Source organism: Vespula vulgaris, chromosome 10, assembly GCF_905475345.1.
Source record: "Vespula vulgaris chromosome 10, iyVesVulg1.1, whole genome shotgun sequence".
NCBI classification, from domain to species: domain Eukaryota; kingdom Metazoa; phylum Arthropoda; class Insecta; order Hymenoptera; family Vespidae; genus Vespula; species Vespula vulgaris.
This window is the reverse complement of record NC_066595.1, coordinates 2,368,623-2,390,698: the sequence shown is the minus strand read 5'-3', so window position 1 is coordinate 2,390,698 and position 22,076 is coordinate 2,368,623. Positions and strand designations below refer to the sequence as shown.

The 22,076-nt window shown below is 37.3% G+C and overlaps 2 protein-coding genes across 4 annotated transcripts; both read left to right on the top strand.

Moving 5' to 3' along the window:
• The first annotated feature begins 114 nt into the window (after window positions 1-114).
• LOC127067363 (putative uncharacterized protein DDB_G0271606) lies at window positions 115-14,091 on the top strand. The gene is made up of 5 exons (XM_051002196.1): window positions 115-548; window positions 619-1,204; window positions 2,572-2,753; window positions 10,636-11,833; window positions 11,918-14,091. The coding sequence occupies exons 3-5, from the start codon at window positions 2,736-2,738 to the stop codon at window positions 12,361-12,363; spliced, it is 1,662 nt and encodes a 553-aa protein (XP_050858153.1). The 5' UTR covers window positions 115-548; window positions 619-1,204; window positions 2,572-2,735; the 3' UTR covers window positions 12,364-14,091.
• A 27-nt stretch (window positions 14,092-14,118) lies between these two features.
• On the top strand, window positions 14,119-21,105 carry LOC127067361 (putative uncharacterized protein DDB_G0291608). 3 transcript variants are annotated; one of them, XM_051002192.1, is made up of 3 exons: window positions 14,119-16,223; window positions 18,190-18,369; window positions 18,574-21,105. In XM_051002192.1, the coding sequence occupies exons 2-3, from the start codon at window positions 18,190-18,192 to the stop codon at window positions 20,662-20,664; spliced, it is 2,271 nt and encodes a 756-aa protein (XP_050858149.1). In that variant the 5' UTR covers window positions 14,119-16,223; the 3' UTR covers window positions 20,665-21,105. The 3 variants fall into 3 exon arrangements, with proteins under 3 accessions (XP_050858149.1, XP_050858150.1, XP_050858148.1); XM_051002193.1 differs by lacking the exon at window positions 14,119-16,223 and adding an exon at window positions 17,563-17,677 and having other exon boundaries at window positions 18,709-21,105; XM_051002191.1 differs by lacking the exon at window positions 14,119-16,223 and adding an exon at window positions 17,563-17,677.
• Window positions 21,106-22,076: the final 971 nt, after the last annotated feature.

The following is a 22,076-nucleotide window of genomic DNA, read 5'->3' as shown; positions in this document are numbered from 1 at the left end:
CAGAAACATAATAGTAACTTTTACTTTCCGAGGATTCAAGGATTAAGGAAACAAGGTTGCAAGATTTTTTTTGCGTCTATCAGATCGACAAATTCACACGAATAATAATTACAAAATCACGTTGAATTTTAACATGGAATGTCCATTTTGTCGGGCGGGCTTGCCCCTTGGTAATGGCAACCCATTGTACAAACGTGTAGATCCGGTTTTCAAACTGTAGGAATCGAGGTCGGTATCTCATTAAACTTTGGGAACGTGACCGTAACGTATCCTGTTTAACAATGAAACTAATATAGATAATTAGACTGCTTCGATTAGCCTGTTAAAAGATTTATTGCTTGATAGAAATCCGATTCTCACGATTCTCAACATCATTGAAATTCCAGTTGGATTTTATTCAATTTGACGGGCTCTCTGATTTAGATGATTATATTATTTGAAAATTTATGTGAATGCGATCTAAACGATCAAGGAGTATTCTGGAAATTGAGTATCTTGGCAACGTACCAAACAATCGCATCATCATAATGCACCTTTGTCCGCGCGAGGTGAGCATTACTTAATGTACGTTGACCTTCTTACACGCAAGTCGGGACCGTTCATGCATTTATTATGCAGGTGTGACGTTATGTGGACGAAGATTCGAACTTTACGTAAGTGCGTCTATAAATAACATGGCCGTATAAAAATCGTGAATTACATGCCATTAACCGTTCACCTCTTTCGTAGCCAAAAAGAACTCATCGAAGATATATATAGGTATAATTTCTTGGTTTTTTCTTTCCTTTTTTTTTTTTTTTATTTTATAACAGTAAGTTTCAAATAAATTATGAAAACATTTTCTTATCGCGTGCTTGTGTACCAAAAAGTATGTTAATCAAAAAAAATTTTTTTTTTATTTTTTCGACAAAAAGAAATAAGAAAACGGAACTAAAATGGCCGATGCTCGGACGACGACCGAGCCAAGAATGCGGATTGGTTAATTAAATAAAATTCATTATCTTTATATAACGCATAAGAGTAAGAAGGAAAGAAAAAAAGAAATAAAAAATAAAAGAAAGAAAAAATAGAAAGAAGAAGAAAAAAAAAAGAAAAAGATTACACAAGTGAAGTACGAGTAACGAAAGGAACGAACGAAATTAAATATGTACCTATGAACGTGTAACGTGTCGACGGCTGAAGGACTCCGTGAGCGTGAAAATAGGTGCGTGAAAATAACTTTCCCCTTCGAAAGTTTTAAGACGGTCAGTCGAGCATCCGTCGCTTCGAGATACATCGTATATTATTTAGTGTTCTTCGATTACTTTTTCCTTGTTTTTCCCTTGAACGCAGTGAGTCAGTCGATAAGTCTGAATTTATTTCTAAAATGTTGTCAATGAAACAATTTTTGAAGGATTTTTTTTTTTTCTTATTTTTTTTTCTTCAAAAAATTTGTTGAAATATTAATTGATTAAATCGTATTGTCCGATTAGGCACGTGTTTGCTACGTTGATCCTGACGATCGAATGAATCGATGGCTCGAATAAATGAAGACGTGACGATCCTCTCTCTTTTACTATCCTCTCTCTTTCCTCTTTCTAGCACGTGCCAAGCAGCCGTAGCTTCTCCATTGATGATCCTGAGAGTGAACACTACCGTCGTGATAATGAAAGTAGGCAAGTGTGTTTTTCATCGCGTTCTAAGTCGACTCTTATATTCTTTGAAAGAATAATTACGACGATGGCCGAATGATTATCGAACATCGCATGCGTGGTATAAAGAATTATATTTTCACTTACTTCGTTATCGTTCCGTATAAATATTCAATAAATTCACGCTTTTAAATAAAGATATAACTATCTACTGTGCGAACTAAATTATATCGCGGAAGTGATGGCCGATTTAGAAAGGTATCAATTGCAAGAAACTCTCCCGAATTAATATTATATCCGGCTTCGAGAGTAAGCGAAAAGGACAGAGAGAAAGAGAGAGATAGATAGAGCCCGTTTTAGATATCGGTGACGATCTTTCCAGCACTTTCTTCTCGACAGATGTTTATTTCTCGACGTGCTCGACGTAGCGTTATATTTTTATATTCCTCGCGGAAGAATTCGATCGAAAAGGAAAATTGCTCGAAAATCATCTGAAATCAATTTCCTTCGTCCTTATGAAAAGTAATTTCAAATAAACGTTATGTATCTCTTAGTGCGCGAAGTGTTTAAAAGGAAAAGAAGGAAAAGAAAAAAAAAATTACCAGCAATTTAAAAAATACTTGTTAGATATGTGTATTTAATAACGTGCTGGAATTCTCGTCGTAAGAAAAGAACCTCGAAGAAAGTAGAATAAATTTGTTCTATTCGTCGCTCGCTATCAAAAATCAAACTCGTGATCTCACGAAGTTTATTTCGTACGAATTAAAAAAAAATTACACGAGTAAAACATGTATGCCAATTTTATCGAGCGAATACGAGAAAGAATTTAGGCTGTTACAATTTGGCAATGAGACACCCCTCCCCTGATCCTATATGATTTGGCAATGGCCATGCCATAACACAGTAGGCCATCTAAGAATCTAATTCGCGGGTGTTCCAGTGCCGATGAGCAACGAGTGCCTATCCAAGATGCCCCCACTATTGGCAAAAGCCTTCGTATAGGTTATAAAGGACTGCGGTGGGTACTATCCCACTGCACTCTCTCAGTGAAACTCTCAGAGGACCGTATACTTCACCGTCGAACCCTTCACAAACGGAGACAACATGAGGATTTTTCTATTGGTACGTACGCGACTCCTTTCAATACATATTACATATGTATATAAATTCATTTTCATCTTTTTTTTTTTACTCTTGTCGTTTTTCCTTTTTTTTTTTTTTTTTTTTTTTTTTTATATATTTTTTTAACACTTCTAACCCCGCGTGTGATGTGTGTTTCCGTGTCGTGCACGACATTACAACGATATAATTCAATTGATTAGTGCATTCGAATTTTATTTCGAAAAATGTTCGTTCGCGACGGTTCGACTTTAAAAGAATCGATAAACGTTTCTCTATTTATCGATTGGATAATTACGTCTAATAAAATATGATAGTTCATCAAGAGAAAATAGATATTAATCGTCTTTTACGACTTTTACGGTGGGTACATATCGCGTGCGATTATTCCCGCATAGTTACGTCGGAATAATATTGCGCACAGAAGTTGTGACTTTCTCTTCATTATTCATCATTTCCGAATCATTACTATCGAACGCGTTCGCCTTCAATTTAAACATAAGTAAGTAGCCATGTTGGTACCGTAATCATTAATGCATTATGCTCGTACGTTCGAATTTCACCTTCTCAGAATCGTGTTGCTGACAGTGCACCAACCGGTAAACAATTTTTCTCGCGAGTTCATTATTCTCTTTGTGTCTACAAATGCTTTAGAGTTGAATGAGAAACGTGCGTTAATTTCACACATTTTTCACTTTCGTACCCACGATCATCATCAACATCATCATCATCGTCGTCGTGATCGTCATTGTCATCGCCGTCATTGTCGTCGTCGTTTTCTTATACTTTTCCCTTTCAAACGAGATCTCTTAATTTGAATATAATCGTGATGATAATAACAATAATAATAATTCTTATTATTATTATTAATATATTCATTTTTTCATAGAGATTATAAATTCGGTAACACATGTTTACGTAAAAGATTTCCATTCTAATCTGCATTGATTTCTTTTTATCTAGCAATCATATATATATATATATATATATATATATATATATATATATGTATGTATGTATGTATGTATGTATGTATGTATGTATGTATGTATGTATACACACGTATATATATATACCAGTATTTTACGTAAACGTCTAGATAGATACACGAAGTGTAATCCGGCCTTTATGGCATTTCCTAGTTCTACGCATTCTACTTTTCTCACATACTTTGAGCTCGACATGGATCACGGATCATGTGGGATAACGAAAGTATCGCAACTCGTCTTTCACGGTTAGACACCCCTCGAAGTATTTATTTCTATGAAAAACGGAAATCTCTCTCTCTTCCCTCTCTCCCTCCCCCTCCCTCCTCTCTCTCTTTCTACCTTTTTATTTGTCTTTCTTTTTTTCTTGATTCATAATTCTTTCGACATTCATAATTCTTTCGATATGTACTCGCATTAAGTATCACGTAAGAATAAAGATCGAGGAAATAGAAAAAATACAATTTAAAAAGATCACTTCGAATGTTTCTCTCAGTAATAAATTAATGAAAGTAAAATACGAAAGACAAATAACCGATTAAATGGATTACTATTAACTTGTTGATTTAGTACCAATCACTTTTTCTTTTTTAATCAAAAATCAAACGTTCCTCATATGATTTCGATCACTATAAAAGCAAACGTTAGATAGCTTTGGTATACAATCGTTCCTTTAAATACTAAGCAGGTATAACGAGATAACGATCGCAATAAAGATCGAAGGTACACGGGAATGCATTGAGTACACGTTCAGTCGTGTTTCGCACGTAATAAAATCGATATATCGATATCGAAAGGGTTATCGATTATATCTAGGGAACGTACAATTATTCTTTCTGTCTTTCTCACTTTCACCGATTCGTTAAGGGAACGTCGTGTAATATTATTTATTTGTTATTTTCTTTTTATTTTTTTTATGGTCTTAACCCGATGACCTCCTTCAAAGTTCACCCATGGAATATTAATCGATTTCGACGTAACTTTCGAAATTGATACGCCAAACGATCGATCGATCATTTTTCGAATTTCGATCTCGTCGATAGAAAACGTTGAAATTCTTTGAGGGATCGATTAAACTTCGTCGATTAATTGTCGGAAGATTAATTGAGAAGATTATTTTTTTTTTCTCTCTTTTTGTAAAAATATTTTTCAATCAGAAATATATCTACGTAGTATTTCCTAAGCCTAGTTTCATCCTTTAAGAAAGCAATCAAACGGAGAGAAACCGTGCACGTTGAACTGCGAAAGCGAGGCTAATGCATATAATGGACGCGAATCTCAACGCTTTCTTCGTGTCCAGACGTTAGGTACAAGCACGAGTGTGTGTTTACTCTAACGATTTGGTATTATCGTTTATTGATCGATGATCTACGATTAAACGCTTCGCTGCAATACGACAGTCCTTCATCCTGCTTTTTTTTTTTTCTTTTCCTTCATAATTATTTTCTTTCTCATCATAATTTGTTCGATCGATCGATCACCGATTAATCGAAAATTATGATCTATAACGATATTAACAGAACGATAACGAGAGCTTAATCTCGTTAATTAAAAATGTCTTCTAACGAACTTCTTGCTTGGATAATTAAAAAAAAAAGAAAAAGAAAGAAAAGAAAAGAAGAAAGGCAAAGAAAAAAAAAAGTAATGTTTTTTTCCATTACTTTTATAACCTGCATCAGCGATAATGTAAATCACAGTTCACTTTTACTCGACGCGTAACGGAGACGTAAAAAATCGTGCGCACTCAAAACACGTTTCTAATAATTCTAATCGACGCACTCTGCGCAATTCGGCCTTCGCGATAGGTCATTAGACTTCCTTGGAAAGAAAGAGAAAGAGAAAGAGAAAGAAAGAAAGAAGGAAAGAAAGAAAAAGTGAGAGCAAAACTGATAACGCAACGTCATTCGTACGAAAGCTTCATTGCTAACACATTCGCAATACGCAATAGGTATATAAGTCCATCTAGTCCATCTGTAATATATTTATTTATATATATGTGACTTGTGAGATATTTGTGTATGTGTTTTGATCGCACAAGGACATGCTGGTCCTCCTCGTAGAGCATACCAATGTGCTTTCGACGCCCATACGAAATGACTCACATTCACTCTCAGTATACTCGATACGAAACCGGGACTATCTGGCAATAGCAACTATGTATTCCACAGCATACCATTCTAACCGTTAGTTTCTCGTCCTTTTCTAGAATCACTTTTCATATCCTCATAGACTCGTGCGTTGCTTGCTTTTCCATGAACGTCGAAGCCGTCTCGCGTTTCTTAGACTTTCGAATCTTTTGTCTACGAACGAGATCACGAATGCGAGATATTAAACTCGAAAGTAAAACTTTTTAAAACAGAAATTGTCTCTTCCATTCTTGTTCGTCTTCCTTCCTTTCTTTCTTTCTTTTTTTCTTTTTTTCTTTCTCTCTTCTCCTTTTATTATCGCGCTGGAATATATTTCAAGAAAATAAATATAAAAGGACTTTCCTCCATTGAACATTTACGCATCGTCGAACATAAATCTTTTTAGTTCGAAAGTTCAACCACTAGTAAACGAGCAAGTACGAGAACGTTTCTTCTTTTCGTTTTTAGATTCCTTTCTTGACTTGGTAATAGTATCGTACGCTTTTATGCACGTTCTTCGTAAGGATAGCTTGGCCTTGAATTTCAACCCTTGACTCCACGTACTGCTCTGGGCTATGATATTTCAGGGTCAATGATCGTCTACCAGACGAACTTTCTCATCGTTCCAGCGTATCTTTGAATCTTTCAATCCGTTTTAACAGAACATTCGTACTACACAGAATCGTTTTATTTATTTCGTTCGATGATGTAAACGGATAACCTTGAAATAAATAAAAAAACAGAAACAAATTTTTAATCATTTTCGATGAGACGAGAAACGAAGGTGTCGGATAGAGATAATTTTTTTTGTTTTTTGTTTTCTTTTTTTCTTTTTGCTCTCTCTCTCTCTCTCTTCTTAAAAAATACATTGAGTAAGATTGCGAATGTTCCGGGACGAAACGAACGCCCAAGAAGAAACTTGCGTGGAGTTGCAAGGTCGAAAAGAAGTCTCGACAACGTTGATCTACGCACGCCCATTGTCTGAAGAAAATGACGAAGGCGCAATCGAGATCGGGTCTTTCCTAATACATATTACAATACTTGCTTGCTCGGAGGTAGTCATTAAGACTTTATACTTTCAATCTCATTCAGCTCACGTATACACGTACATAGACATTCCAAGATTTCACTTTCGAGCCTCTAAAGGTCCACCTGGTTAAGATATAACACGTACATATGTATAATTTAACGATCGATTTAACATAACGACGATTATTATTATTATCACCATTACTAATCTTTCAAATATTTTTCATCGTGGCAAATCGTCGTAGAGCATGTATTAGTATGTCTAACTAATTATTAAAAAAGTAAAAAAAGAATTCAACGGATCCTGGCTTCGTTAATTAACTTTACGAGCGATAGAAATAATATACCTAATTGATGCTTTGTTACTCGGTATACATAAATATATACATACATATATATATATATATATACATATATACTTACGCAGCTTCCGCTTCCATGAAGACGTAAGCGGTCGATAAAATCGAATAGGTTTCTCGTCCCAACGCTCGTATACCTGCCTACTACCTTCTCTCTTTTTCTCTCTACGTTCGCATTCCTAATGATTTCAAAGTAAAAAAGGAAAAGAGTAATAGGAGGGAAAGAAAAAAAGAAAAGAGATCTAGGTAGGTATCTACAGGCTAGGCTCGTTCGAATGGCGTACTATACGAGCACTACAGCATCCTTTATAAGGATACCGCTAATACTCTCAAACATTTTAAACGTCGAACATTCACTCGTTTTAAATATATATATATATATATATCATTTTGATACCTCACTAAAACAACAAGCAACGATATTTCCGGGTTCGTGTAACGCGTTACTTCCGTTATCAACAAACTCATCGGTATTTACGTATACATACATATATATATATATATATATATTTTATATATATGTATGTACACATACATGTATATAGAGAGAGAAAATATAAGTAGATCGAACGAAATAGTTTTATTCGAAAGATTTACTCTATCGAAAGCATAAACGATTCTTCCTTTCTCTGGAAAGTAAGAAGAGAGAAAAAGAAAGAGAGAGAAAGAGAGAGAGAGAGGAATAGCAAAACGATTTGCAAGAGGAGGGCTAAATCAAGGCGTGGTACCGAATGTGTCCGTGCCTCTCACTGTATGTGACTGACTGGCGTGCACCACCGGGTTTGCTTGATTATAGGAGCTAGAGTCTAACCGTCACGATTTTCCAGAAGAAGGAGTCATTACACTTCGTTTGGCCCGATGCGGTTAGTTCTCTGATATAATAAATACTTTCCCGTGATTTCTTTCGCGAGCGATTACGTTTTCATGATTCTTTGTATTCTCTTCGTTCTTAGAAAAGAATATCGAGAAACAAGGAAAAAGATTGATATTAAGAAAAAAAAAAAGAGAGAGAGAGATGCAAGAAACAACAACATCTTTTCAAAAATTCGACATTATTTTTTTATTATCGTGTATATCCGTAGAATTGAAAGGACGATCGATTATGATACACGTTAGAGTTCATTTTTCGATTAGAAAAGAATAAGGATAAAAGGAGAAAAAAATTAGGATCACGAGATCAAAGAGAATTTGAGTGTACGTATCTAAACGGATCGAGTTAACGAGACGAAAGGATTTCTAAATCCGTAGGTACTTACGTCCGTGACTGATCAAAATCGATTACGATCTCACGTTTCGTTTGGGCAACCGGTAAAAGAAGAAAGAGAGAAGTCCATCATATTATTATTACGACGGAGAAATGAATTGGCTCACGCCCCAGGAGAACACGATGCATACCGTATATTGTACCGTTCGAAAGTCTCAACATTCAAGGACGTTAGCCGCGAGCATGCTTCGAATGTTCCTTAATCGCGTTAATGAAAAATATTTCAGAAAAGAATTGCTGCAATTTTCTTTCCTCTTCTCTCTTTTCTTTTTCTACTTTTTTAATTTTTATTTATTTATTTATTTATTTTATTTTTTTTTTTATCGAATTAAATTAAATGTCCCTTTCTTTTTCGGGCTGAGGACGCGTGGGAAACAATGAAAGAAATTTCTACGGCATCGACATATTTTGTTTTTGGGTTTGAATATCGTATTGAAAAAAAAAAGAAAAGAATTTTTTGAAGAACGTCTAATCGTTCCTCGAGTATTTTCGCTCGACAATTATTCATCCAGACTGATCTAGAATCTAAGTATAGATCTCTATACCAGTAAACTTTGATATCTTCTGACGGCAAAGGTCTGATTACCTAATACTTCTTCTCTCCTTCTCCTTTTTTTTTTAACTTCAACATCGGTCGATTGGAACTAAGGTCGTATCTTAGAACGATTAATATCAAGAGAGTTCGAAACAAGGATCAGGATCAGAATCAGAACGATACAAGTAGTATGTACGTACGTCCTTTCACACTTTTCTCGAGATCGATTCTCGAGAGCACGCAGAGTCGGTAAAAGTGACAGTCAAAGTAATACCGCGTTTCCTGTAGAGCTCGTCGCGAGGTGTGGTACATATCTCTCTCTCTCTCTCTCTCTCTCTCTTTTTATCTATCTATCTCTATCGTGTGCGAGCATTTGCTTCGGTTCAAGGAGATCAAGAGCCGTGTGTTGTTCACTGAGAGAGCCACGCCAAGTTACGCCGCTCTGAATCTGAATCTCACGGTAAAGGAGGCATACCCCGGCAGCCATTTCGCCTTCGTATTCGGGTCAGCCAACTGGTATATCAGATGTATACACACACACACACATACGTAATATATATATGTATATATATATATATATATACACAATATTACGTAACCGCGACTAACAGCACAGGGCGGTTCCCACCGCAAGTCACATTACCGGAAGTCGGGACCACTGTTTCGTCGCATTTCAGAACGTCATTTACGTATCTATCTATGTATGGTCAAGCAACAACCATGAGAAATATGTTTATAATCCTTCAAGGATGTATCCCAGTTAGCCTTCGAAGTGATTTAATCTGTTTGGAAGTAAAAGAGAAAAGCGAAGAAGATGTATATAATAACCTGGCATTGTCTGAAAGTTGTATTTTTTCTGTGTTCGGTGATATCTAAATGTGTTTATACGCATTGATATATAATATATAGCGTTGAAAATGAATTATAATTCATTTGAGAGCAGAATCGAGGAAGGTTCTGAAAATCTCTAATTTTCTTTTTATTTTTTACGATGTCCAGGATCATATGTTTATAAAGTGGAAAGTTAATTACTGTCTATTAATTGATAAAACACTAATAATACTAATTTTTCTATGGTCATAATGTTCAATTTGTTAAGCTAAAGAAACCGACATGCCTTTCAAACAGGAATGATCCAGCTCGTAATTTGAAATTACCTTTTATACATGGATTACATGTTTGCGGTCTCGTAACGAGAGCTTCGATCTCGTTCCAATATACCGATAAGGAATTTTCCAAGGCGTTTGGCTCGCGCACACGCTCGAGTTCAGCGATCCGCGAAACTCGCTCTCTCCTTGGCTGTCTTCTGCTTCCTATTGACTATAAAAGTACTTCGATACATGGATCCGGTTTCGTGTTTAGAAAATAAAATCTAATACTTACCTACTGATCTCTTACGATCTCCAACGACAATTAGATTTCACGTCAGGTGATATATAACGAGGAGATATGTGTGTGTGCGTGTGTGTGCGTGTGTGCGCGTGTATAAACGCGAATCTATTTGTTCCGAACGGAAATGTAACATGAATCGTTTCTGCTATCGTAGGATTTCAATCAAATTAATTCATTATTTTTTATCGCAACAGGTTCTCGCAGCGTGTCTGCTCGCTTTGTCGGAATCCGCTCGACCTGCTATACGACCTCGAGTGAGAGAACCTCAAGTTTATTACGAAGAAGACAATCAGGCGGCCGAAGACGATTTCGAGGCGGTTTATCATCCCAGAACACGTGCGTTGCCATCGGCACGCTCGAAGGAGACTTTGCAACCATCGAAAGCACCACCCGTGCAAACCATTCGTAATTACAACAAGGTCAACGACGATGGATCGTTCACGTTCGGTTACGAAGCAGCCGATGGTTCTTTCAAGGAAGAAACCAGAGGAACGGATTGCGTTGTAAGAGGAAAGTACGGTTACATAGATCCCGATGGTAACAAAAGAGAGTTCACTTATGTATCGGGTAATCCTTGCGACCCTAACGCACCGAAGGACGAAGAGGACGATCTTCCGGAAAAACAGGAAGACGACGATCTCTCTGGACCGGCAAATTATCCATCCGTCAGACCTGTCCCGATCAGACCGATCAGGCCAACTTATCAGCCAACCACCGCACGTACGCCAACGGCCATATTCCAAACTCAATACCAACTCGACGACGAAGCTAGCCAGGAATTAGAAGAGGAAGTTCAAAAACCCGTACAACTTCGACCTGCGGCATTTAGGAAGCCTCAACAGTCTTACGTTCAAGTTTCACCATCTACCGCTCTTTACGATCCAACACCGACCACCAGTCCCTCGCAATTCTACAGACTAGCGTCCACCTCGAACGTTCAATATCAAACTACAGCCGCTCCTTCGGAAAGAACTCCGTCAACGATATCTCCGTTAGCTTATCAATCGGTCGAGACTAGCACTCGCAAGGCAGTGACTCGTCATCAGGTTCGTCCTCAATCGGTCGCCATTACACCCAGGCCCCACATTGCACAAGTCGCCGCACAATATGTCTCCCCGAGTAGCACAGAAAGATCGATACCGTACAACGCACAATCACGGCCCACCCCGAGCACCTCGAGTCATCTTCGCACCAGCGCCAGCCCTTCGAGCTCGGCCCACCTCGATTTTGCCGCGGAGTTAGAGCGTTACGTTAACACTGTCGGCGTTCCCTCGAAGTCTACCCAACAAGCCACACTTTCACCCTCGAGAGCGAAGCTAGGTCAGACCACGGTCACCACAGTCCCCGCGGAGCCCATCTATCAGTCGGAACTGATTTACGACCCTGCAACTGGTCAGTACAATACCCAACTTTATCAGACCCTACCCCAAACCGTTGGGGACTTTAGCCTAAGTCACAAACTCCAACCATTCGTAGCCCAGCCCCAGTCCCTACTCGGTCTCCAGCAGCTACAACAGATCCAGCAGCAACATCAGCAACAACCGCAGCAACAACCTCAGCGTCAGTCCGCAGTTTACAAGCAACACGTACCGCAACCTGTCCAATCCGCTTCAATCTCAGCTGTGTCCGTTGCTCAACCCCAGGAACTTCTCTACAGGAAACAACAGACTCAGTTGCTCATGCAGTCCCAGAATCTCTATGCTCAGCAGCAACAACGTCGTCAGCAACAACAGCAACAGCCGCAACAACAACAACAACAACAACAACCTCACAGACTTCAATTGCTCGAATCTCAGAGAGATCCCCAAGCCTTTTATTATGTCGCACCATTGAGATCGTCCGGCGCGCCGGCTGGTGGTGCACCTCTTACCGCGAGTCAAATCGATCATTACCTTCGTTCCAGTTCAGCCAACAACTATTGATCGGAACGAGATAGCCACGGAGCGTTTCGTTTTGATACATTCGCGAATTTATCTTCAGGGTCCTCGAGAGTTGCATCGAACGCACCGTGTTTAAAACCTTGCTTGCGAATCTTGTAGAAAGTCGTTCGTCTCGCTACACGCTTGTCAGATCGATGTACAGGGAGACAGCTATACGCGATTAGTACATACATGCATACATATACACATATATACGCATATATATCAGTGTATATACATATATTTTTTTTAACGCGAGAAAAACTAGAGGGTTTCACCGATCCTTGCGAGACATTTCGGAAGAAAAACGAAAAAGAGTGTTTAACGAGGTATCGTCGAATGCTGCATGTTGTTACGAGCTCGTTGATAACAAAAAACAAAAAAAAAAGAAATGCAAAAAAAAAATTATAAAAAATTACAAAAAAGAGAAAGAAAAAGAAAAAGACTAAAAAAAGTAAGATTCGAAAGATTCGGAAAATCTCTTGGGAAAGTTCGGAACGATTTGTATCTTCCATCTTGGATCGACGTAAATGAATCAATGCATGAGACAAACGCGATAGAGAGAGAAAGCATACATACACACACACACACACATATATACATATATATATATATATACATAAAGAATTTCCCTGACGCAATGCACCTATCAATTTAATGCTAAATATTCGTCGCTATCGATCGATCGACCTATCGACCTCGTAGCAAATCGATCGATTATCCTCGCGAACAATCAACCCGAACATTTCTTTTCGCTGAACGATGAGATTATTGATTCAAAGCAACGAAGAAACTTGTTCCTGAATTATTACTGGTTACGATACTTGTTCGTCAATTATTACTGAGTAACCATATCTATATATATATATGTGTGTGTGTGTGTGTGTGTGCGTATGCATATATGCTTGCATGCATGTATACGCTTGTATGTTTGTGTTGATATTCGAATAATGAGCTCATATATGCATACATACATACATACATACATACATACATACGTACGTACATACGTACGTACTACATATATACATGTATATATATAGGTATCAGGATCTGTTATACCTATTCGGAGATATATTCCGTGATGTTACGTAAGAAGTCAAGCAAATTTTGCAAGATTATCTCTTGTGGTGGTGGTAACCAGGGAACGTGTAAAACAGAATTGCGATGTACTTACTTTCATCGGCGTGGTCCGCGGACTCCATAGGAGTACTTACAGGGTACGTTCTATTCGCGTCAAACCGCAACTTTCTATTTGTATTATCTCTGTCACTGGACAACCAACCGGATTCTAGTTGTATCTATAATAATTTTGTTAAATCAATGCGTGTCTATCTATCTATGGATTGAACGGAGACATCTTTGGATTTAACGAATGTCCCTAATTGGCATCACCAACATCGACAACGACGAAATCGAATTATTAAAACTATTTTTTTTTTTCTTTTCCCTTTTTTAGTTGGATCAGAAAAACGATCGGCTCGTGGCAACATTTTTTATTATTATTATTATTATTATTATTATTATTATTATTATTATTTTTTACTTTTATTTTTATTATTATTTTTATTATTACGCTAATTATTATTATTATTATTATTATTATTATTATTATTATTATTATTATTATTATTATTATTTACGCTGTAAATAATACGCTGCAACTTAGGTATTAACGTATTAGCGATTTGTACTCATGGAATATTTTTTTTTCTATTAAACAAATAATAAATCCTATCTTAATAGTCGCGCTTTTTTATATATATACGTATATATATATATATATATATATATATATATATATATATATACACATTACCATTTGTAAAAAAGAAAAAAAAGGAAGACGAAATGAAAAGAAGACAGAAAATAGGTTTGAGAAACAATGTGTGTACGCGTGCATGTCTTTAAACCCGATTGTTTCCACTGTCCTATAACAAAATTTAGCTCGTGTTAAGAAAAGAATTTAATTCAATTTCCGCGTTTCTTATGCCGGAAAAATAACGGAGCTAAGTAAGTAGGGTCTCTAATCAGGACGTTACAAATAACGTTGATGAATTTCTTCTCGACAAACTTTCTTCAATTACGAAAGTTATCTACAAGAATCTACAAACGAGTTGGTACTTATATATACGTAATCTTCAGTCAACAACCAGCCAACCAGTCAACCACCCAACCAACCAACCAACCAACCAACCAGCTAGCCAACCAGCCAGCTAGTTAACTAAAACGCATCCTCTAATTTCATGCTAACGACTTCATTACAAGAGGTAGATAATTCCACTAGAAGAAATAATATATTTTATATGAGGAGGGACACGTAATTTTAACACTCATGTCGACGACACATAATCCATCTCTCCAATTAAACCGGAAGATATTTACGTGAAGAAAAAAAGAAAGAAAGAAAGAGAAAAGAAAAGAAAAGAAAAAAAAAGAAATAGAAAGTAATTAGTAGAGGACACTATAAAAAAGAAAAAAAAAGAATTGTGAGGAAGCGTCATAGTAGTAGTTTTACGTCACTCAAGGATACGCTTTGTTAATACGCTAACACTCTTTTCCTGTACTCTCCGTGAACGATTATCTCAAGATATCTAAAAAGTGATCGGACAAAAGAATAAGTCGATCTATCTAACGATCGTTAACTTAGACGGTGAAAGTTATCATAGATTGTAAAGAGAGAGAAAAAAAACGATTTCTACGATCATTCGATTCAATTTTTATAATCTAGTTTTCGTCAAATCGATACGTGTAGACGTTTGTGTGTGTGTGTGTGTGTGTGTGTGTGTGTATGCATTAATTTCGATGATACGTAACGAACATGCAACCTTGAACTTGAAAAATATGGCAGAAGTAAAGGAGACCGAGGTCACGGTTCATTAAATGGCGTCATGGTCCAGCTAAAACTCACAATTGGATTAACTGGGGAAAGTGGCGATGATTGGACACTTTCTCTATGTACGTATTTTCTATATTACCGATAGACGTAGGAAACAATTATTACAATATGTTCGATCGAACGACCGACGAACGTGATCAACCTTTCTCCATCGTTAAACACATTATCGTTAGACGATAGTAAAAAGTTACTTCTCGAGAAAGACCATTAAATATCGTTACAAACAATTATACGAAGTTAAGGAATGTTGTTGCAAAAAGAAGAAAACAATCAAAAACGAAGTCACGCCGCTATCGAAAAGAAAGTGAATTTTTGACGAAGAAATAACGAAAAAAAAAGAATGAAATCCGGGTTCGGACCAATTTCAATGGCGATCGACGTTAACGAGACCGATCATAATTGCTTGATCATGCAATATGAAGAATATCTTTTGCTACCTGTTACTAAATCGAATATTTTATCTACGCAATATCCTTCGTCCTACTCAAATGTCAAAGGGATGTGGTATATCGAATCGTGCCGGTCGTTGGACAAGTGTTTCGTTAATAAATCTAACTGCATTAGAAAGTACGAGGAGGAAAACCAACGTTTCGTTATTTATCCGAACGAGAAAAGTAACTATAATAATATTACAAAAAAAAAAAAGAAGAAAAAGAAGAAGAAAAATGCAGCAGGTTTTTCAGCCTGTGGTTTAGATGTACCGTTTCACGGCCGTGTACGACGGGTCGCCTATTGTCAGGAGCAGACAAGTGGTCTTGAAGAAGAGAGAAATGAGTTGGACGGGATAAGAGGAACGAAGAGAGGGAAGGTCCAGTGAAGAAAAATCTTTGCTGGTGAGTGAGTCATCTTCGAGATAAACCAGTTCGTTACGCGTGATATGATGAATAATGTATTCAGGATGAGAATCGGTGCATTTCTATCGAGTATGGACGCGCTACTCGAAGTATCAAGGACGAATATATAGGTACGTGGGATAATCGCTTATTACACCTAGTTCTAAGTACATAAGTACATACGTACATATAAATAAACATATGTAACCATCGCCATCAGTATCTATACTCAGTCAGTATAAATATCCTGAGGATGTTCACATATCGTACTTTCGATTTTTGCGGAAACAATTGATTACGCGTGGTCTCGCGCAATTTCCATCTTGTTTTTATTTCGGTACTAAAAAAACGTGAAACAATAAGAAATTTTGTGAAACAATCGGTATTGCGGAATCACCGAAAATGGACGCTCGTTTCATTCCCATACTTTCTTTTATTTGTTTGGACTTTCTTGTTAATGTTATTCAATTGTCAGATTTTTTTAATGCTTTTTAAACGATTTCTCGCGATGTATGTAAATTTTACTAGATATCATTTAATTAGAAATTAATTTAGAAAACGTTATATATATATGTACATATGCATGTACACTAATGCATGCATACATACATACATATATACATACACACACGTTTATATATATATATATATATATATATATATATATATACGTATGTATATATTAGTGTGTACTTAGGATTCTTATTTAAAAGATAGCCGATATGTTAACGATCTACGTACAATACATACGTATGTAAGTACTTACGTTCTATAGCATTATCGAGACAGCATCAAAAAATCGTCGACGAAATGCAAAGGAAATTGCATGATGTAATAATTGTCCTGTGGGAGTGCCTAGAATCAAGCCTAGAATACCACAATGTGAGACTATTGCACGCTATGGGAACTATTGTTACAGATTTTACAGTCTACTACTGTTCTTACTCGCCCGCTAAACTCCCACGTGGCTTTCACTTGTCCCCGCGAATCCGAACTTTTGTCCTCTTCCTTTTACCCCCACCAACCCCTCCTCCCGTCCCTTCTTCTCATCGTATTTCCGTTCGTTCTAATTTTCATTCTTCGCGTACTTTCTTCGAAAAATTTTTTTCCTTTCGTTTTCTTTTTCCTCTGGTATCCTTTGTTCGATATCAGCAAAGAAAGGAAAAAAAATTTGTGGCGTCTTCTTAAATGATATAGTGAAAGTAATGTCTTATAATTCGAAAGAAAAATAATAATAATATATACGATTCAGAAAGAAGGGAGCAAAAATTTGAATCATCTATTCGGTTTTCTTTCTTTTTTTTTTATTTTATTATTTTTTTAATTCTCTTTTCGTGGAAAAAAATTAATGCAAAGGAGAACAGGTGGAATAAAACGAATATGAGCATTCTTCGTTTAGTAGGAGGATTCATTAAACGTCGTATACTCGTTTGGAGATCATCAAGGTTACGGAGAACGATGAGAGGGAGTCTAGTAGGTGGTGGCTGCTCGTTGTGTCACTCTATATATAAACGCGGCAGTCAACACCCCACGCGGTATTGAGAACATTCACCGCATCTGCGGTAACATGGTTTCCAGTTGCAAGGTACTTTAGATTTTACTCGAGTACTTCTCCTTTTCGTTGAGTTTTTTCTTCTTTAGTTATTTTTTATCTTCTTTCTTTCCCTTCGCGAAATTCGGTTATAATCGTTCTAACAATACCAACGAGTTTTTGTTTCCTTTCATTTTTTTCTTTTCTTTTTTTCCTCTCGTTTCTTTCTTTCTTTCTTTTTTTTTTTTCTTTTTTCAGTGCAAAAAATATAGTGTCCCATAACAGAAACGTTTGTTTTCAGTGAATAGTGAAGAGATTAATATTAGAGTGCTAAATCGATTATTGATCATGGTGAGGATAAATTCGAAAAGAAAAAAATCCAAATCAAATGAAATCGTGTTTGAATAGAAAAAAAAAAAATTGTGTCTCCAGCAGATCGATGCTATCAAAATTGATGATTAATCTCGTGACGATAAATTAGGAAAAAAAGAGGGAGAAAACGTCGAATCGTATCAAACGTTATGAATAATTTTATTTTTCGTTATTTTCTTTCTTTATTTTTCAAGATGACGCCATGGCTGATGGCAATCTTTTGTCTGGCGACAGCAGGCTGTACGAACGTTACGGATCAGCAAACATCGGAAACTACTCACAATCATCAAGTGGCTATCTTGAAACAGATCAGGAAGGTCAACGAAGACGGCTCGTATACTTATGGATACGAGGCTGGCGATGGATCATTCAAGGTAAAATAGAATATTTCTCACGATTCGCAGCGTTAGATCTTTACGATCGGTATTTTATCAAGGAGTAAGAAAAAGACTTTCCGGGTGATCGGTGATCGTTCATAAAAACGGAGTTACAAAAGTTTCCTTTTTTCCTTTTTTTAAATAAGATTTAAAGAGAGAGAAAGAGAGAAAATTCGTGATATCTGAAAGTTGTATTGTTAGGTCGAGACCCGCGACGTTCTAGGCAACATCAAGGGTACGTTCGGTTTCGTCGACGCCGAGGGTGAAATAAAGAGGGTCTCGTATTCGTCCTCTAACGGAACGGGCTTTAAAGCGACGACCGTATCGCCATTACAGGAACACATATCGGTGGTCCAGAGTATACCACGTGTCAATCGTACCAGTAGTAGCAGTAGCAGTAGCAGCAGCAGCAGCAGCAGCAGCAGCAGCAGCAGCAGTAGCAGTAGTACCAACAGTAATAGCGGTAGTACGACGACGACAAAGAGGCCTAACATAATGTACGTTTCAACGGAAGCTTCGACCAAGTCGTCGGTCGTCCAATCGATTCCAAGAACGAGGAAGACAGCGACGACGTCTACGACGAGCACAACGACCCAAAGTACGAGTACCGAATCGGCAAAAAATATATTCAGTCATTATTTAAAAGGTAATAACAAAAGTAGACCTCGTTTCGTGATAAACGGTCAACAGAGACCGATCGGAGTCGAGGAAGATCCCGAGGATAGCGAGGATTCGCAAATAAATCGTCCGAGTATTGAAGAGAGAAACAGTGGCTATCGTAGAATCTTATTCGCGAAACGTCCTGTCGAACAAAATTTAAGACCTATAACCGAGGATTTCGTTGAGAAGGATGACGATCCTAAAATATCGACTGGTAATAATTTAAGACGTCAACTTCACGACGATACCACGAAAACGAGTGGTATCTCTTCGGGGGATAACAACAACGGCAACAACAACGATGAACATTCCGATGTTTACGGTGGTGCTTTGTCGACGACACGACCTTTATTTACAACTACTACTCCACCTAGAGTTATTCAGCGTATTCCAGGGACGCGTCTCGATAGACCTAAGATATACGTCAATCGAGAAAATCTAGGACCTGCTAGATTCGACGAACCCAAATACGAAGGTCCTAGAGTCTACGAGCCTGAAGCTAAGTCTACTCTCGAGGAACAAACGTCTGCTCAACCGATTCTGATTCGTGGACCAGCAAGAATACCCGTTGAAAATAGAGATTATCTTAGACAGACGACAGAGCCGATTTTCGTACGTGGACAGGGTGAATCATACGTTCGAGAGTTACAACCAAGAGTTTTGGTAACTGGCCAACAAAATAATATCGAAGAAGAGCCAGCGTATCGACAGATTCCGATCGGTAGAATTTTGTATAGACCTGTTACGACTCAGCAACAACTGTACAGTACCACTACCGATCCAAACGTTCATTACTTAGCCGACAATCCTACGGTCGAAACAGACGACGAGTCGAGATTACCGATCAATCAGAATTACGTTAGACCAAGACCTTATCCAAGACCATTGATCTATCAAGAATTGGAAGCAAGGACTAGACCGATCGTCAGACCTATTCCTCAATCACCAACCCCGACTCATCATATCGATGATCGGGAATATCAACAGACCACACCCGATTACGTCTATCGTACAACCCCAATAGCTTTACCACCGGAACCACCAAATCCGATAGCACCTCCTTTAAGTCGACGAGATTTCCAAATGTTACTTAGACGTCTATTGGTCAGTCAATACGGTGTACAAGCTCTAACATATCCAAAAACTTATCTGGAGGATGCACTTTACGATCAACAACCTTATCCTTCTTATCAATCGGGATACCAAACTCCTGTTCCAAGGCCTGACCTTTCTTACGATCAACAAGTAACCATGCAATATGGCGATCGTGTTCCATTGAGACGTCCAGCTTACACGAGAGGATTGAATCCGCTTTATCAATCACCGCATCAATACGACGACTATCAGGATAGCAGATTTACCGCTAAACGTGTTTACAGACAAAAGTTTTATACGCAAGAGATTACAGACGACGGGGACGAGATTCTACCAGCACCTATCAGAGAGGCATTACTATTGAGAATGCTTCAATTAGCTATTAACGCTGAACGGCCAGGCGTTGTACAAAATACGATGATTAGTAGTACGACAACTCCAACTTCGAGATACAGGAAGACAGGTCCTGTCAGAAGCGTTCAAATTATTACCGACGAATCTGACGAAGACAAGGACGTCATGAACAAGAAGATGTAACTCTCGTTTTTATTTTTTTTTTCCTCCTTTTTTTTTCTTTTTCCTTTTTTTCCTTCCAATGTGTCGTTTTTAAGTGGATACTCCATTTCTTTTTCTTTCTTTTTTTTTTTTTTCTTCTTTTCTAACGATCTACGCAGCACCTCCTCCTCGCCCTCCCACCCACCCTCCTCACATCCTCGATTGATTAGAGAAGTGAGAATAATAATAGAACGATAAGATTTCGATCGAATTAATATTCAATAAATCAAACGTTCGTTTATCGAACGAATAAGTATTATATTATAGTATCAGTAGATAACATTTAGAATTTAATTCTATCTTTTTAATGTTAGAAAGATTATTTATAACGATTAGACGTGCAATCGTGTCGAGTACGATTATGTTATTTTCATCCAAAGATTGTCTGTCTGTCTCTCTCTCTCTCTCTCTCTCTCTCTCTCTCTCTCTCTCTCTCTTTCTCTTTCTTTTTAGCTTTATAAGATATCTCAAGTTCGTTGTCCTCCTACCTATATTGTAAATACGTTAGCTAAGCTAGTGTAAAAAAAAAAAAGAAAAAAAAGTTAAAAGAAAAGAAGAAAAAAAAACAAAAAAAAAGAGACAAAAAGGAACAAAAAAAAATAGAAGAGAGGAGAAAAAGAAGAGAAATTTGTAATGAAAATAAAGGAATGAAGGATAATGGATAATCGGCCGTGAGAATTCGTTTCGTCATGTGCCTCTCTGCCTCCGAGAGAGTGCAATACACCAAGAGGGAATAATAACGTGTCTAAGTCTCTTTCTGGGTAATTAGCATCGTCTCGAGTGTTGCAACATCAACCACGTCTGACGTGCCAACGAAACGTTGCGTATCTACGTGTGTATATATATATCTCCGTGTGTCTGTCTGTCTGTCTGTCTGTCTGTCTGTCTGTCTGTCTGTCTATCTATCTGTCTGTCTGTCTGTCTGTCTGTCTGTGTAGGTGAGTATGCGTACTTGTATGTTTGTTGAAAACGAGTGAAGACGGAAATCACGAGATCTTTCTTGGATCTTTGTTAGATCTTTCTAAATCCTTCGTACCAACTTTTTATCGCAATATTTGCACTGATCAAATTGAATTATTTTTTTGGCTCTTTTTTTCTTTTCTTTCTTTTCTTTTTTTTTTTTTTTTTATTTTTTTCGGATCTTTTTTGTAATTGCAGTCGAGGAATATGTTAATAAAATTGCTGCGCGTGTGAATGCGTGTATGTTTTATAAAAACTAATTATTTTAATTTCTTTTTTTTTTCATATATAAATAATCTATACACGATGGGATTTACTTAATCGCGATTTAAGCTTCGAAAGAATTCGATCGAATGAGAAAGAGATCTGAAATGGTATGAAATGTTCTTTTTCTTTTTCTTCGAGAAACATTTCGCCCGGATATGTAGACTCGT